This window comes from Megascapheus bottae, chromosome 15, assembly GCF_031878675.1.
Source record: "Megascapheus bottae isolate mThoBot1 chromosome 15, mThoBot2.hap1, whole genome shotgun sequence".
In the NCBI taxonomy this organism is placed as follows: Eukaryota; Metazoa; Chordata; class Mammalia; order Rodentia; family Geomyidae; genus Megascapheus; species Megascapheus bottae.
The window spans coordinates 12,428,083-12,444,004 of NC_143523.1; the positions used below are offsets into that span (position 1 = coordinate 12,428,083).

Below are 15,922 nucleotides of genomic sequence, written 5' to 3' on the forward strand. Positions count from 1 at the left end.
GAAGGGACTTGAACTCTGGGCTTGGGCACTGTCCCTGAGCTCTTCAGCTCAAGGCTACCGCCTAGCCCTCGAGGCACAGCGTCACTTCCAGCTTTGTGGTGGGCTTTTGGACCTTTGTGGAGATAACAGCCTCATGAACTTTGCTGCCCAGCAGGCTGGCTTCAAACTGTAAGGTTACAGGCATGAGTATCAAAGTCTCCCAGTAGCTTCCAAGCAGGGCTGCTTAGCCTGGACCCCAGGCTTCTCCTCTTTCCTCCCACCACCACAGCTTCTGAAACCTTGGCTTTGTCAGTAGATGTGTACCTCATGACAATGTCTCTATCAACAAGGGCTCATAATCCTAAGAATTATAATGGAGCTGAAAATTTCTTGATATTTATTCCTACTGTACCTTCAAAAAAATATTTTTTTTTTTTTTGCCAGTCCTGGGCTTGAACTCAGGGCCTAATCACTGTTCTTGCACTTTCTTAAGGCTAGAACTCTATCACTTGAGCTTCAGCACCACTTCTGGCTTTTCTCTACGTATGTGGTACTGAGGAATTGAACCTGGGTCTTCATGCATGCTAGGCAAACATTCTACCACTAGGCCAAACTCCTGCCCCCTTTTCTATGTTTAGATATGCTACGTCACCTTGTGCTACAGTTGCTACTATTCAGTGCAATGCCACGTTGTACAGGCTGAAGTGGAGGTGTGTAGTAGGCTATGCCATCTAGGTATACCAATGCACATGTGTAAGTGCACACTGCCATGTCACATGATGACAAAATCACCTGACACATTTCCCAGCATATCCCTTCTTACAAAGCAATGCACAATTTTCATCAGCGATCCTGTGGTCCACAGTATTTATGTGATAGTAGCTTTACAAAGTTTTCAAAATTTATTACACATAAACATGGAAGTGTCGACACATCAGTTCACTTACAATCAGAACAGTAATGTTTGGAGGACAACAAAAAGTAATTTTCCTAACTCACTGTCAGGTCGTTCCTCATTTCCTTCTATTCTGAGCATTTGTGCTTACATTCATTTTCATAAATGTCTAAGCAGTGCTATTACAAGTTGTTGTTGAGAGCATTTGGGAGCTTTGCTATCTCGGAAGATGCTTTGTGTATATGGGCCACACAATTATTTTTCCTAGAATCTTGACTTCAATCTTGTCATGTATAATATGTATCTCTATAGCTAAGACATGTGTGTTAAAAGCAAGAATATGGTATGGATTAGGAACTCACGTCAGCTTTCCCTAAGGTATATAATGTTTCCAAGATCTTGTGATGCAGCAAATATTCCATACATGGGCCTGTCTCTCCAGACTCTCGTTCATTTTCTTCTTGAACCAGTATATCTAACATCTGTTCCAGATGGGATGGGATGTTTGTATCAGTCACTGGAGCTTTATCATCTACACAATGAAAAATACTCATCAAACATACTCACATATCCTTTTGCACCTAAAATACCCTCTATGCCCCCCCCCCCCGTCACTCCTATTCCAACTGGGGACTGTTCATGGTAAGGCTATCTTTTCTAAAATTGATTTGTTTGCTACACTCTTATTCAGAGTGAATCAATATTCTGAAATACAATCAATCAGTTAATATTCACCTATAATAATTTAGAAATGAGAAATGAGGCACTTATGTGGAAAATGGGAAAAGGGTCAGAAAAATATCTGTAACATCAAATTTTTCTATGTACTTGTCAGTAATTTTTTTCCCTTTACTTAGCCAGTTCAGAAGACCTTAATTTTAAGTCTTTGAGTATAGAAACAGGTTGGCCTTGAACATTATGCTCAGTAACCTGGTTACCTGGACAGGGCAGGTTCTGTTTTTGATTATGACATGCACTTTTGAGCATTGGGGAGTGGTTCACTTAATGCCCTCAAACCATTTTATCCAACAAGTCAGAGAAGCCAAAATGAAATCTGCTATTACGATTCCTGCCATTTCCTCTCATTAACGGCAGCTACTTCAAAGCTCTTTTTTTCCTTAAAGTTGCTCTTCAAGAGAATTCTAATATTAAATAGCTTCAGAAATGAAAGTTCATTGACATTAGAAAACTAGTCTTATCAATATTTCTTTATCATATAAGGTTAAGTTACTCTTAATAATAAAGCATGAAAGTTATAAGCACTTTACAACATGCAGCACATCTGCGTGCTGGCCATCTTGTGGTGTCTGTTCTCTCGTTCTCTCTCTCTCTCTCTTACACACTTACACACACACACATACACAGGGGGAACCATGATACCCAGCTTAGTGGAGAGAGCAGTGGGACAAGGTCAGGATGCAAGTGGATAATGGGATGCCGAATGGGAGTATTAAGAATGAGGTGTCCAGTTCAGGCAGCCTGGATTCAATTCTTGGCTTTGATACCTGTAGCTGGATGATCTAGTACTTAAGCTTCAGTCCCTGATATTTCTATTATGGAAGTAATGACTGACAGTATCTGCTGCTACAGGATTTCTGTGGTATAATACAAGTGAAGTCTAGTGCCTTACACACAGTTACAATTTGCCAACTATATGACATGGCTCCATTCATGAAGAAATGGAAAGACTTAGAAAAAATCATATTAAGTGAAGTAAGCCAGACTCAAAGGAACATAGGCTCTCTGGTTTCCCTCATTGTGTAATTAGTACACAGCTAGGATTCTTCTAGCAGAGGATCACAATGGCTCAAAAGCTAAGTACATATGGCCATATAGGATGAGACTAAACAAAATGAACTCTAGGCTATGAAAACAAGAGGTTTATCTTTGTGATTGTTGTCCTCAATTTACCATGAGTAGTTATTTCTTTTCTCTTTTTTTCCCCTTATGGTTAATCTCATGTGGTTACGTATCTGACTTCATTACCTGGTATATTGAATACATTTATTTGTTTATTTGAAATAGAGACAGGAAGAGGGAAAACAAGATGATTGGGAGGGGATGGGAGAGAGAAAGGGGGACAAAAACATGAGAAGGGGTATCAATGTTCAAGAAGTAATGTACCTACTACTTGACAAATGGACAAATGTAACTGTAACCCCTCTATACATTATCTCAACAATTAAAAAAATTGCCAATTGTTAACTTACTAATTTTCATTTCATGTTCTGCTATAAGTAGCCTCATACTAATGAAAGGTGATTTGTAATTCAGCTTCTAATTTTAAAAAGGTTTTTTCCTATATACACACACACACACACACACACACACACACACTCCAAGAAAGAATCAATGTTCAAGCATGGTTTGATTACAGTTATTTATGAGGAAATAACTATAAAGCGATGACTTAAATTAAAAAGTAAATTAACGGGGCCAGGAGTTTGGCCTAGTGGTAGAGTGCTTGCCTAGCATGCACGAAGACTCAGGTTCGATTCCTCGGTACCACATACATAGAAAAAAGCTGGAAATGGTGCTAAGGCTCAAGTGGTAGAGCTCTAGCCTTGAGAAAGTCCAAGGACAATGCTCAGGCCCTGAGCTCAAGCCCAGGAGTGGCGAAAAAAAAAAAAAAAAAAAAAAAGTAAATTAACAAGCCAGGCTTGGTGTTGCACATCTGTAATTCCAGCTGTTCAAGTGTTGGAGACAGGAGGATTGTGGTTCAAGGTCAGCCTGCTCCATAATTACCACCTGGCACACTTTCTGTATTTGTCTTCTTGATACATAAGCTCTCCCAGGACAAGAGTGTTGTCTGTTTGACTGCCAGTCGTGGGGCTTGAACTCAGGGCCTGGACACTGTCCTTGGGCTTTCTCAAGGCTAGTGTTCTACTACTTGAGCCACAACACCCCTTCTGTTTTTGTTTTGTTTTTTTCTTTCTATGTATGTAACACCAGGGAATCAAACTTGGGTTTCTGTGTATGCTAGGCAAGCATTCTACCACTAGGCCAAACCCCCAGCCTTTGACTGCCTACTTCTATCCTATCCCTTTGGGTAAAACCGATGGCTGACAAATGCTCAATAGATCTAGTTTCAGATGAATAAATAAAATGATGAATAAATAAATCTCAAAGATAAACTAAAGATAACTTTTCTTAAAATATAAAACAACCTTGAAAACTTATTTTGAGATATATGTCAGTACTTCACAAATTTTGTTGCATTAGTACCAGCACTGCTCCTTACCTGAAGTCTCTATGTAGTAATGGGTAATCGCCTTCCAGTGATAAACAAAATCTTCTTGTAAAGGAAGAGAAGGCGCAAGCTACACAAATGCACAAAAAGGGTACAATTAATAACATGGCCATTAGAAGTTTCCTCAAAACTGCAAGTCTATTTTGTCCATTACAATGCAAAAGCAACATAAAAATCAAACTTTGGCTTTAAGTTGATTCAGCAATGCAGATGTCAAAGACAAATAAAGGGAGTTGAAGCCAAGAAAGTAAAAAATGATTTATTAATCATTATGGATCATAAGGATTTATTATGATCAGATTTGGTGTGCTCTTAACTCTGCCAGCTATTCCCACTGATGATGGGGGTTCTATCTCCTGACCCATACACCGTAACTTAGGGCTTTTTGCTGGCTAAAAGAAGACAAGGGTCTCCTTTTCATTTATCTGGGTTGGCTTTGAACCTTGAGATTCTTGAGATCTCAGTCACCTGACTAGCTAAAATTACAGGCATACTCCACCAATGTCTGGCTTTTATCAACATTATTATTAATTAGAACAGTGGCCTTTCACCTCCCCTATCCAACTACATGGCTTTAAAAATAGTTAAATCAAAACACAGCAATATCTACAATTACTGATAACAAGAGATCTTTGTACCAGGACTGTGCAATGCAAAACGAGGTCTGCTCTGCAGCTAGTTACACATCACCACACACAAGACACACAGCCAAGTCAATGCCATAATCAGATTAACTGTACCCTGCTTTCAATGACATATTGATGTAAATCTTTTCTTCTTTAAGCCCGGATTAGGCAGTATACATTTTTAGCAAAATAACTACATGAACAAGACATTACCAATTTAAATTCCACAAAGTCAAAGATGGTTTGCATTTTAAGCTTTGAAATTCACTTCAGAATTTTTAAGACCAAAATTATAACCCGTCAGCCATCTCACTGCAAACCAATAAGTATTTTCCAACTATGTTAAATGGGTAGAAAAATGACTTTTGGTGGCACTCAATCACCAATCTTTCTTAAAAAAAGCAAAGAAGTAGAGCTCTCCCATCCTGGTCATAAAGTATGGTGGTTACAGCTCAGCTTAGCTAGAAAAAACAGGGTTCTATTCTGGGAACGTGGGAAAGGGTAGGATAACCTTCCATTTTCACACCCTTCATCTACACAGATGACCTAAAGGAGACCAGCTTACTCCTGTACTTCCACTGACATCTTAGTGTCCTGGGCACTGACCTCAGAGTTGATAACCCTATAAAACCAACTTCTAAGCTATTGTGTAAACTGTGACCATTGGTCACGGCAATCTCAAGTGTCTCAATCCAGAAAGTGAAGAGGCACTTATGAAAAACAAATGACCTGAAAACTGTTTAACACTCCTCACATATGAATACCTGCTCTTCCTCACTTGCCTCTTTGTACCATGCTGTGTAGAAAATGGGCTAAGGAATTATAAACATTCACTTCTTTTTAATAAGATGCTGTGAAATCTTCTAAAAGACTTCAGATGTTCAAATCCCAGGAAGGTTTATTTTCTCATGGTTAATGTATTAACAAGTGATAGAAACATAAATAATAGTGGTTGTTTCAAGACCCATATCTAGCTTTTAAAGAGTAAATGCAGTGATTTGTTCAATTTTTCTAACCTCTATGGTGGCAACAGAATTATAGTATCTTTTCCCAGAGTATTTCTACTCGTGAGAATGAGCAGTAAGTCACTAGACCACAGAAGAGCCACAGAATTTGTGGGGGGCCTCTGCTGTAGAAACAGCCAAGTTCAAAGCAGAAGGGCATTTATTACTTCCAGAATACTTCTCTTCCAGGCGGTAGACACTTGTTCAAACATGAATAAATTTCTTTACTTCGTAAGTAATGTTTTTGTTAGTAATTTCAACATGCAAATGACTTGTATATCATTACATTAAAACATTTACACTCTGGGTTTAAACATTATCTGTGAATCGGCACTAAGATTTTCAGAATGAACTTTATATCATACAGAGATTAAATGGTGCTTAAATCACCATTCCAACCAAAAGTGGATGAGAATACCTGAGGCACCTGACTCCTCTACCTGTCACCAGTCACTAACATTCATTACTGGTCAGAAAGTACAGTGCTTACCAGCTCAGCTTAGAAAAAAGCCAGAGTTTTATTCTGGGAACGTGGGAAAGGGTAGGATAACCTTCCATTTTCATACCCTTCATCTACATCGATGACCTAAAACAGGTCAGGTTACTTACTCCTAACCTCCCAAATCAATCATTCAAATACTAACAATGATTCACATTTTTTGAGTATTTATTAGGTTCCAGCCACTGCATCATGCATTTCCATCACATCTAATTTTAATCTTCACAACAGTCTATGAAATGGACCTCGTTATTTCCGTAATACATGTAAATGAAGAAAAAATTAAACAGACAGCAATTGGTCCATGGGTAGAGGTAAGAGAACTCTATGTTATCTGCCTGTAGGGGTTAGATCATAGTCTTGAGCATTCTTAACTATGATTGAACTTGTCTGCCTTGTGTCTCTAATTAAGACTGTGAGCACTGTGATAAACAATACATGTACCTGAGTTCCCTAGCACTGTGCCAGGCTTTCCTGGTGGCTCATGAAAACATTTGCTGAATGACAGGATTGAAGTTAAGAGCTCACTTGTTGGAAAAGAATACACAGCAGTGTAGATTTATGAATAATATTGAAGAATATTAACTGTTTAAAGTAAAATGGCTCTTTTATTAAGGAGATAGTCATAAACATGAAGATTGTTCTAAAAGATACTTATGTATACAAATTTTACATGTATGTTCTTTTGTAAAAATAATTTCTTCACATTAATAATAAAAAATATTTCACATTTTTCAGATTTAATTCTTCAGATTGTTAAATAATAGCTGGTCCCAGTAATCACCATTACTCTTACCTATAATTTAAAGAGAACACATAATACCTAAATTTTGAACTCCATAAAACACATAAAACTACAGGGACAATGTCCTGTATCCTGTGGATTAAATCTGCCCTAAAGGTGGAAATGGCTGGAATTTAAGAGGAGATAACCTCTAGTATAGTATGTGACTAGACAGGCCCTCAGCAAAAACAAAGCTGTACTAAATAGTAAGTATGGTGTTTACCTTTAGGAAAAGTTATGCTAAAAGAACCCAACTGAAACTTGAAATTAGCTTTAAAATGGGCTTGATTTCAGATCTGAGTGATAAATGGGTAACAGGATAAGAACATGTTTACTGTACAAGACTGATCAGCCAATCACTTCTACAAGGCAGACTGTCTTGTCTGGAAATGGAGGCAAAAATTACATTAAAGCTTTTTTGGGGGGGTTGTTTTGTTTTGCTTTGCTTTTGTGTCAGTACTGGGGCTTGAACTCAGGGCCTCATGTTTTCATTTAGCTTTTTCCACTCAGAGTTGGCACTCTACCACGCGACTTACAACTCCATTTCTGGCTTTTAATTAAAGATAAATGTCTCTAGAATTTATCTGTTCAGACTGGATTCAAACAGTGACCCTCTCATCTCAGTCTCCTGAGTAGTTAGGATTACAGGTGTGAGCCACTGGATACCCTTTACATTACAGCTGTGTGTGTGTGTGTGTGTGTGTGTGTGTGTGTGTGTGTGTGTGCGCCAGTCCTGGGCTTGACCTGGGCATTGTCCCTGAGCTTCTTTTGCTCAAGGTTAGCACAGCACTCTACCACTAGAGCCACAATGCCATTTCTGGCTCTTTCTGAGAAATCAAACGCAGGGTTTCATGGTAGGCACTCTATCACTAAGCCACATTCCCAGCCCCACAACTCTTGTTTTTAATCAAATTGAATTTATCTACTGCATTGAAAACATGGTCTATTAGCGTACTAACCCTTATTCAAATACTAATCTTTGAAAAACATCTTATATTTTATTCTTTGTAAGCAGTTATCAGGAAGTAAGGAAAACAATTAAGCAATACAAAAGATAATGCATCTAACCTCATTTACTGGAACATGTATCTGGTCAACCATTTAAAACCAAACCAAATCATGCGAAGGCTGAGCCAATGAACTCAAAAACCTGGCTAGTGACAAAACTAGGTTGGAAAGTCCTGCTGTGATTCTTTATATCTTGACTAATACAAAATATTAGTTTTTAAAAATAAATTTTATAATATTTTACATAATGATATTATATAGATTGCCTGTGTATAAGACAGCCAAAGGAAAAGTTGTCTTTAAAATCTACAACTGGGGCCGGGAGTTTGGCCTAGTGGTTAAAGTGCTTGCCTAGCATGCACGAAAACCAGGGTTCGATTCCTCGGTACCACATACATGGAAAAAAGCCGGAAGTGGTGCTGAGGCTCAAGTGGTAGAGCTCTAGCCTTGAGAAAGTCCAAGGACAGTGCTCAGGCCCTGAGCTCAAGCCCAGGACTGGCAAAAAAATAAAATAAAATAAAAAAAAATCTACAACTGGAGTAACATTGATCAAGATGTACTGCCTTTATAAACTGAAATTTTAAATTTTATACCCCTTTGTACAATTACTTAATGAAGGTAAAACATTTAAAATACAATCAAGATTAAACATCACAATGATGACAAATTTTTTTAAGAACAGAACTTTATCTCCTTCATGTGTCCTTCATTCTGACAACCTGTCTTTCTAGATTTGTTTCCTCAAACGTTTGCCTCAGAGCTGTTTGTTTTTAATATTTCCCACTGATCATTTAAATTGTAAAGTGTTTCTTTCATAAACCAAATTAGTCTTTACTTTTGTTATCCTACTATAAAAGTCATTGTTTTTTTTAAACTGAATTTTAAAGTGCTGTATCACATAACTGAAACGTGGAAAAAGAATGCCACTTGGAGTAAAGTAACTGTTTTCTTCACAGAATGCATTATTCAGTTTGGGCAAGTCTCCCAGAAGAAAGGAAACAAGTGAAATAAAGCAACAGACCCCCCTTATTACTGAAACACAGGAAGTCAATTCTCTTTTTGAGGGTGCTTTTGCCTTTTAAGTCTGTTAGGGTATTTTCATCATGTTCCTTCATTGCCAGGCCTATTTCCTCAAAAGAGCACAATTTCAGGATATACCCGAGAGCTTCCAGGAAGTGCAGTATCAGACAAAACAAGGGCACAGCTGGCCTGGGCCTTGGTGAGCTTGGAAGCTGTGGAAAGCAAACTCGATCGAACCCTGCAAACTCCCATCGCAGATAATCGATCGGTAAGGGGGGGTGGGACGAGGTGAAGCCGGGCTGGAGAAAGCCCAAGCCAGCACCTCGATGAGGCCCGCCCGGCCCCCCCAGCCCCCCACGGCCTGACCACACCCCTGCCCCTCCAGCCCCAGGGCCCGACCACACCCCTGCCCCTCCAGCCCCACGGCCCGACCACACCCCTGCCCCTCCAGCCCCAGGACCCGACCACACCCCTGCCCCTCCAGATCACCCCCCCAAAGCAAAACAAAACACAGACGGGCGCGTGCGGCCGTTTGCTCCCGTTTGGCTCCACGCCGGCCACTTTTAGTTTGTAAAGGAGGTTAACGGTCTGGGAGCCTGGGGGTGCGTCCGGCCAGGTGCTCCCCATGCCCTGTCCCCACCGACGGGGGGCGGAGACCACCACCGAGTCCTGCCCGGAGGGCCGGGCCGCCCTCGGAGCCACCTGGGGCCGGGGGTGGGGGGATGAAGAGGGAGGTTCAGGCCGGCCAGGGGCAACGAAAAGCAGGCCCCACCCGGGCAGGCCCGGCTCGGCGCCCCCGAGGGCCGGCGGCGCCCCGGTTCCCTCCCAGCCTCGACCTCGGCGCGGCGGCGTCGCCCAGCCCCGGGCCGACTCCGGCCCGCAGGGCGCCTAGGCCGCCGCCATCGACCTGCCGTCCCCGGCCTGCCGTCCCGGGCCTGCCGTCCCCGGCCTGCCGTCCCCGGCCTGCCGTCCCCGGCCTGCCGTGCGCCCGTGGCCCGCGCGCGGCCTTACCGCCTCCACGGCGTGCTGCAGGATGGAGGTGAACTTGGAGAACATCCTGTCCCGGGACTGCAGCAGCCTCTCCCGGGACGACCTGGAGAGCTCCTCGATGCGCCGCCGCCGCCCCTGCTGCGGCTGCCGGGGCCGCTCCAGAGTGAAGGCCGGTGCGGGGCGAGGAGGACGAGCAGAGAGGGCTGACGCGGGGCCGGGCCCGGCCGCTGCAACGGAGCGGGAGGCGCGGCGGCTCCGGCGGGCGCGGGGACGCGGGGAGCGGGCGGTGAGGAGGGCGCTGGGCACGGGCTGGGGACCCGCGGAGCCCCGGCGGCGGCAGTGGCGGTGGCGGCGGCTAGGACACGGTGGCAGCCGAGCTCCAGTTCCTTCCGCCCGCATTGCCCGCCGCCGCCTGCAGGGGGCGCCGCCGCCACCGCCGCGGGACCTGCCTGGGAGTCCGGCGGGGCGGGCTCGGCGGCGGCGGCGGCGGCGGCGCGCGCCGGAGGCGGAGGGGCGGGGCGTCCAGGGGGCGGAGCCTCCCCGTCCCCGCCCCCACGGCGCCTTCCCGCGCGGCCCTCCCAGGCCGAGGTCTCCTTCAGCCACCCTCAGAAATAGTCATAGGCCCGTTTGAAGCCTGATCATCCCCATGTGTGTGTTACATCCGAAGGCTCGTCTTCTAAGGACTCGATTGGAAGACTGGTAAGAAAAGACAAAAAACCGACAGGGTTGGTTTTTTTTTTTTTTTGTAAAGAATTTGAACAAAATCAACCAATGCAGTAAAGTAGCTTTACTGACTGGAATATCTTATTACCAGGCCACATGAAAGCAAGATTCAAAAGCATGAGTGGGCGTTAGGATGGTTCCCTTAAAGAACCCACTTTAATGATGTGCTCTAAACAATTCGGCAGGGCATTTTCTGTGAGGTTATCACGTGGTCCTGGAAAATATTAAGTGAAGGAGGGGACCACCAAATGCCTGGGACTAGATGAAGAGATGATGTTAATTGGCTCATGTCTGTAATCAATCCCCTACTCAGGTGGCTGAGATCGGAAGATCAAAGCCAGCCTCTGAAGGGAGGTAGGTGAGACTCTTAGCTCCCATGAAGCAACAAAAGGCCAGGAGTGGAGATGTAGCTCAGGTGGTAGAGTGCCAGCCTTGAATGGGAAAAGCTAAGTGAGGGAAGGGAGACCCTGAGTTTTAGCCCTAGTACTGGCACCAGCAAAGAAGCAAGCAGCAGCAAAACCAAAAACCAACCAAACAAACAAACCACTACATAACAGAGCCAGATGTCTTCCCTTAAGCTTGTAGTCCTGGCTATTCTGGAGGCTGAGATCTGAGGATCCCCATTCCAGACCAGCCGGGGCAAAAAGTTTAGAAGTTCCCCATCTCAACCAATAAAAACATGGGTATCTTTGCCCCTTGTCCTGGATCTTTGACTCATCCATGCCTTGGTACCTTGTGTTTGCCATGCCCCTCTAATTTAGATTTTCAACCTTAATATTCAATAATTCTGCCTTTCAACATACCCAGGCCTCACATGGAGTGACTAAACCCTATTGCCATAGACACTAGACATTCATAGATTATAGACATCTGCTTTCCTTCACTACAGAATTCAAGGAGAGGTAACACACATTGTAGCCTTTGTAGTCAGTAGCAGCCTTAGTTTATAAGTTTTATTTCTTACTTCTGCTATTCTCTTTGTTGATCAGTTGCATGGCTAGTCCTGGGTTGGATTATCAGCTCAAACAGGAGTCTGGAGTATGTTGGCCTTATAGACATCAGAACAATAGCCTGCTTTGGTGGTTCTGTTCAGGACTACCACTTGAATTCTCCCTACCACAGCAAGTCCATGACAAAGCTTAGCAGCCACAGAGTAGAAATCCTGTGAATCATTTGAACAATGCAGGGATCCCACACCTATGGCAGGATTTACATTCCAGAGACCCCCACCATGGGCAAAAATCTGCTAAGTAGCAGCTGTATATAATTGTCCCTCACTATATCTCAGTTCACGGATTTTCACCCATCAAAAGGATTTCTGGGTCGTAACTCCTGTGATAGGTGAGAGATCACTACTTACCTATTTAAAAAATACCCATGATACAGTGAAGCTGCAATGAATAAACTACATTCAAGTGGGGGACAACAGTAATAGAATCTGTCACACCCATGATCATCTTTGGAACCAATGCATGCTGACATTGGTTTCCACAAGGCCAATGGACACTCTCCTTTAAGGGTGAATCCCCCCTCCTTAGTAAAAAAAACAACAACAAAACAAAGCAAAACAAAAAAAGGTGAGTTTTATCATCTTGAAACACATATGGCAGCATTTGATTTTCTGGTGCTTATTTCCCAATTTTTAGGATAAATTACCTGGTCATACACCTAAACCCCCAAACAAACAAACTTTAAATCTTCTAAAACATAAAAAATGTGTCATATCTCCATGTTAAGCACACCACTTCTTTTTTTTTTGCACACCACTTCTTAATGAAGTAGATTTTTATTATTGTATTACATGTATTGTTTGTCCCATTCCATGTCTTCTTCCCAGAGCAATCACTGTACTGACTTTTGTATTAACTGTAGAGTTCTATCACTTCTATGTATGAAACTTCAGAAATAGACTCAAATCTAGCTTTTTTTTTTATCCTAGGAAACATGCGGTACACCAGAATCAGGGTACCTGGTGATGGTACAGTGTGGGCTAGAGACTGGATGAATGACCAGCGGGAATATGGACAGAAAAATGGACTTTTCAGGATGACTGTGGGAGAGAGAGCTTGCAGCTCCTCCATTCTGGGGTCCTGACATAGCTGGTTCAGGGCCCCTGAGAGTCTGCATTTGGGTTGGAAGTACATCTAGGTTGGTAAGTGTCCTGGCTTTCACAGACCTTAGTATGTCAATCTATCCAGTCACAGGGTTTCAGTCTCACTTGAGACTGAACAATAACAACAAAAACCCAAAACTTTATTTTCTCTTCCTAGAACTCTTATCATGGCAGTGTTAGTCTTGCTAGATGAACCTCTTGCTCTCTACTTTTTTGTCTTTTGTGTTACTTGTTGAGAGGCAGTTGTCAACTTTTCCTTGTAATTATATCAAGTTCTGGTTTATAAAAATGTTTAGGGGGCTGGGAGTTTGGCCTACTGGTAGATTGCTTGCCTAGCATGCATGTAGACCCGGGTTTGATTCCTTGGTACCATGTACATAGAAAAAAGCCAGAAATGGTGCTGTGGCTCAAGTGGTAGAATTCTAGCCTTGAGAAAGCCCAAGACAGTGCTCAGGCCCTGAGCTCAAGACCCAGGACTGGCAAAAAAAAAATGTTTACGATACTTTTTATATGGTTTCAGGTTGAAGATTATTTTCTGTTACTGGTAAATGGTCATATATTACAAATAATCCCTTACTGCTAAAGGAGCGTGAAACACATATTTTGTCTAATATATGTGTATAACACATAATATAGAGAGTATAATACATATAATTTTTTAAGTTGTGTGTGGTGGTACATTCCTGTCATCTCAGCTATGTGGGGAGCATAAATCGGGTATCCTGGTCTAGGCCAAGTGCCATAAAGCAGCTATTTGTCCCTATTTGAAAAACAAGGAAAGCAAAAGGATTGGGAGTGTGTGTTAAGTGGTAGAGTTTGCCTGGCAATCTAGAAGCCTGAATTCAAAGCCCAGTACCCAAAAAAGAAAGTTATGCAATCATCGCAGTGTATTACACATCGAAGAAACATGATTCAGGCTAGAAAATTTTAGGTTATGTGGATGCAACTTAGGAAAATGTTCTTTCCTTGGTATCCTGGAGAATGTTGTGTTTATTTTATTCTAGTGTTGGTATTTTACCAAGAGGATGGATAAATTCTTGTTGAGGGTGGAGTAAGCTTTGTGCAACTAGGAATGATATTTTTGTAATTGAATTAGTTGGACAGAGAAAAGAGAAAAGGCAGAGCTATGTACAGAACTATGGAGCGGAGTTGAGAGAAGAGGCTCTGGAGCTACCCAGCCTGTCTAAACCCCAGCAATGATACTTTCAAGAGCAAGTAATGGAGACTTCTTGTGCTTTAGTCTCCTCATCTATACAAAGGGAAGCAGAGCACCTACCTCACAGAGTGTAATAAGAATGCATCGATAAATGTGTCACTGTAAAAGTGCTTGATCCACAGGAAGGGATGCTTCAACACTTGTTATTATGAGTAAAGGAAATAATAATGCCTAATAGAATACTAGGGACAGAAATCAAGATTTCAGTCTTGTGTGCTTTCCTCTTTTTTGTTGCTAATCTCTGCTGCTTGATGACAAGTAAATTTATTAATTTCCTATAGACTAGAATTCTGGAAATTTTCCTTGCTGTTTGTTGAACATTGGAATAGGCTCCTCACAAAATTCTGTTTCCTTGTTCCTGCTTCAACTAAGAGCATACCGTGTTTATTATTACTACTACTATTATTATTATTATTATAGCTTAAGATGGCTAGATATGTTATTAACTATAATTATTTTTCTAGCTTAATTGTCCTTGTTTATTTGACATCTTGTATCTTCACAATGCCTTGCAACCACTCATCCTATGATGTTTGTTGAAACAGGCTTGGCGTTTTGGCAAGTGTTACCTATCTTTGTATATAGTATTCTCCATAAAACAAAACATACTTTGCTTTGGATTAATATCAATACCAGCAGATGCCCGAGGTTCAGTGCTCAATTAAAAGTCACATAGGCATATTATTTAAAGAAGGTAAATAATCATAGTTCATTCATAATGTCAAAATAGGCTGCTATTGTGAAGCAGGAAATTGGGGGTTTGGTGGAAAGGACAGAATCTTTTATAACAAACTGTGTAAATTTTGTTGTTGTTGGTGGTGGTCATGGGGTTGAATCTGGGCCTGAGCTCTGTCCCTGAGCTCTTCAGCTCAAGGCTCTGACCAAACCCCACTTCCAGTTTTCTAGTGATTAATTGGAGATTAATTGGAGTCTCATGGTCTTTAGTGCCAGGGGGCTGGATCCTCAGATCTCAGCTTCCAGAATAGGTAGGATTACAGACATGAGCCACCGTGCCCAGCTTTAAATTTCTTGATTAAACCATATGCTGGTCTAATTAAAAGTTTGTTGCTTGTCAAGGAAGAAACTAAAGGCAGGAAATTTCTGATGCTTTTGTAAATGTTCAGAAAAATGGTTATAACCTATAGAAGCTATTAATATGTAGAACTAGAGGAAAGAGATGATAGACCTAGATGATAATGTAGTAATGATGTAAGATAGGAAAAGTTTTCAGGTAATGAAAAGCATGAGTAAAAGCCGTCAAAGCTGATGACTGAGTTTATGGCTTGCATGCAGTTGGTGAAGTTACCATAAATCAAGATAGTGAGAGATGAGATGGATTTTTCAGTATATAAGCTTGATGATCTGTATTATCACAGCTATGTTCAGATGTCTGGTTTAGGGTGATAAGTTTAGATTAGGAAGTCAGAAAATAAAACCTAAGCTGGCAATAAAGGTTTAAAAATTGTCCCTGAAGGGGCTGGGAGTTTGGCCTAGTGGTAGAGTGCTTGCCTAGCATGCATGAAGACCCGGGTTCAATTCCTAGGTACCACATATATAGAAAAAAAGCCAGAAGTGGTGCCGAGGCTAAAGTTGTAGAGCTCTAGCCTTGAGAAAGTCCAAGGACAGTGCCCAGAACTGGCAAAAAAAAAATTGTCCCTGAAGGCAATCATTGAAATACAAGAATAAATGCGATTATTCAATAAATGATATAGTCAAAGAATAAAGAATCAATACAAATTTGAAGACTCCATGCATTGAAAGACTGGGAAGGGAATGCATTGAATGAAAGAGCAGAGATAGGAAAATATTATAAAG

At 41.9% G+C, this 15,922-nt stretch overlaps 1 protein-coding gene across 1 annotated transcript in view; it reads right to left on the reverse strand.

Moving 5' to 3' along the window:
- Positions 1-10,395, reverse strand: part of Fhip2a (FHF complex subunit HOOK interacting protein 2A) — a 28,223-nt gene extending 17,828 nt beyond the window's left edge. The window contains exons 1-3 of the mRNA XM_090345797.1: positions 10,077-10,395; positions 4,116-4,194; positions 1,237-1,406 (exon numbers count right to left, since the gene is read on the reverse strand). Coding sequence (XP_090201923.1) covers positions 1,237-1,406; positions 4,116-4,194; positions 10,077-10,121 — 294 coding nt within the window. The 5' untranslated portion in view covers positions 10,122-10,395. The remainder of the gene's footprint in view (positions 1-1,236; positions 1,407-4,115; positions 4,195-10,076) is intronic.
- Between the last annotated feature and the right edge of the window lie 5,527 nt (positions 10,396-15,922).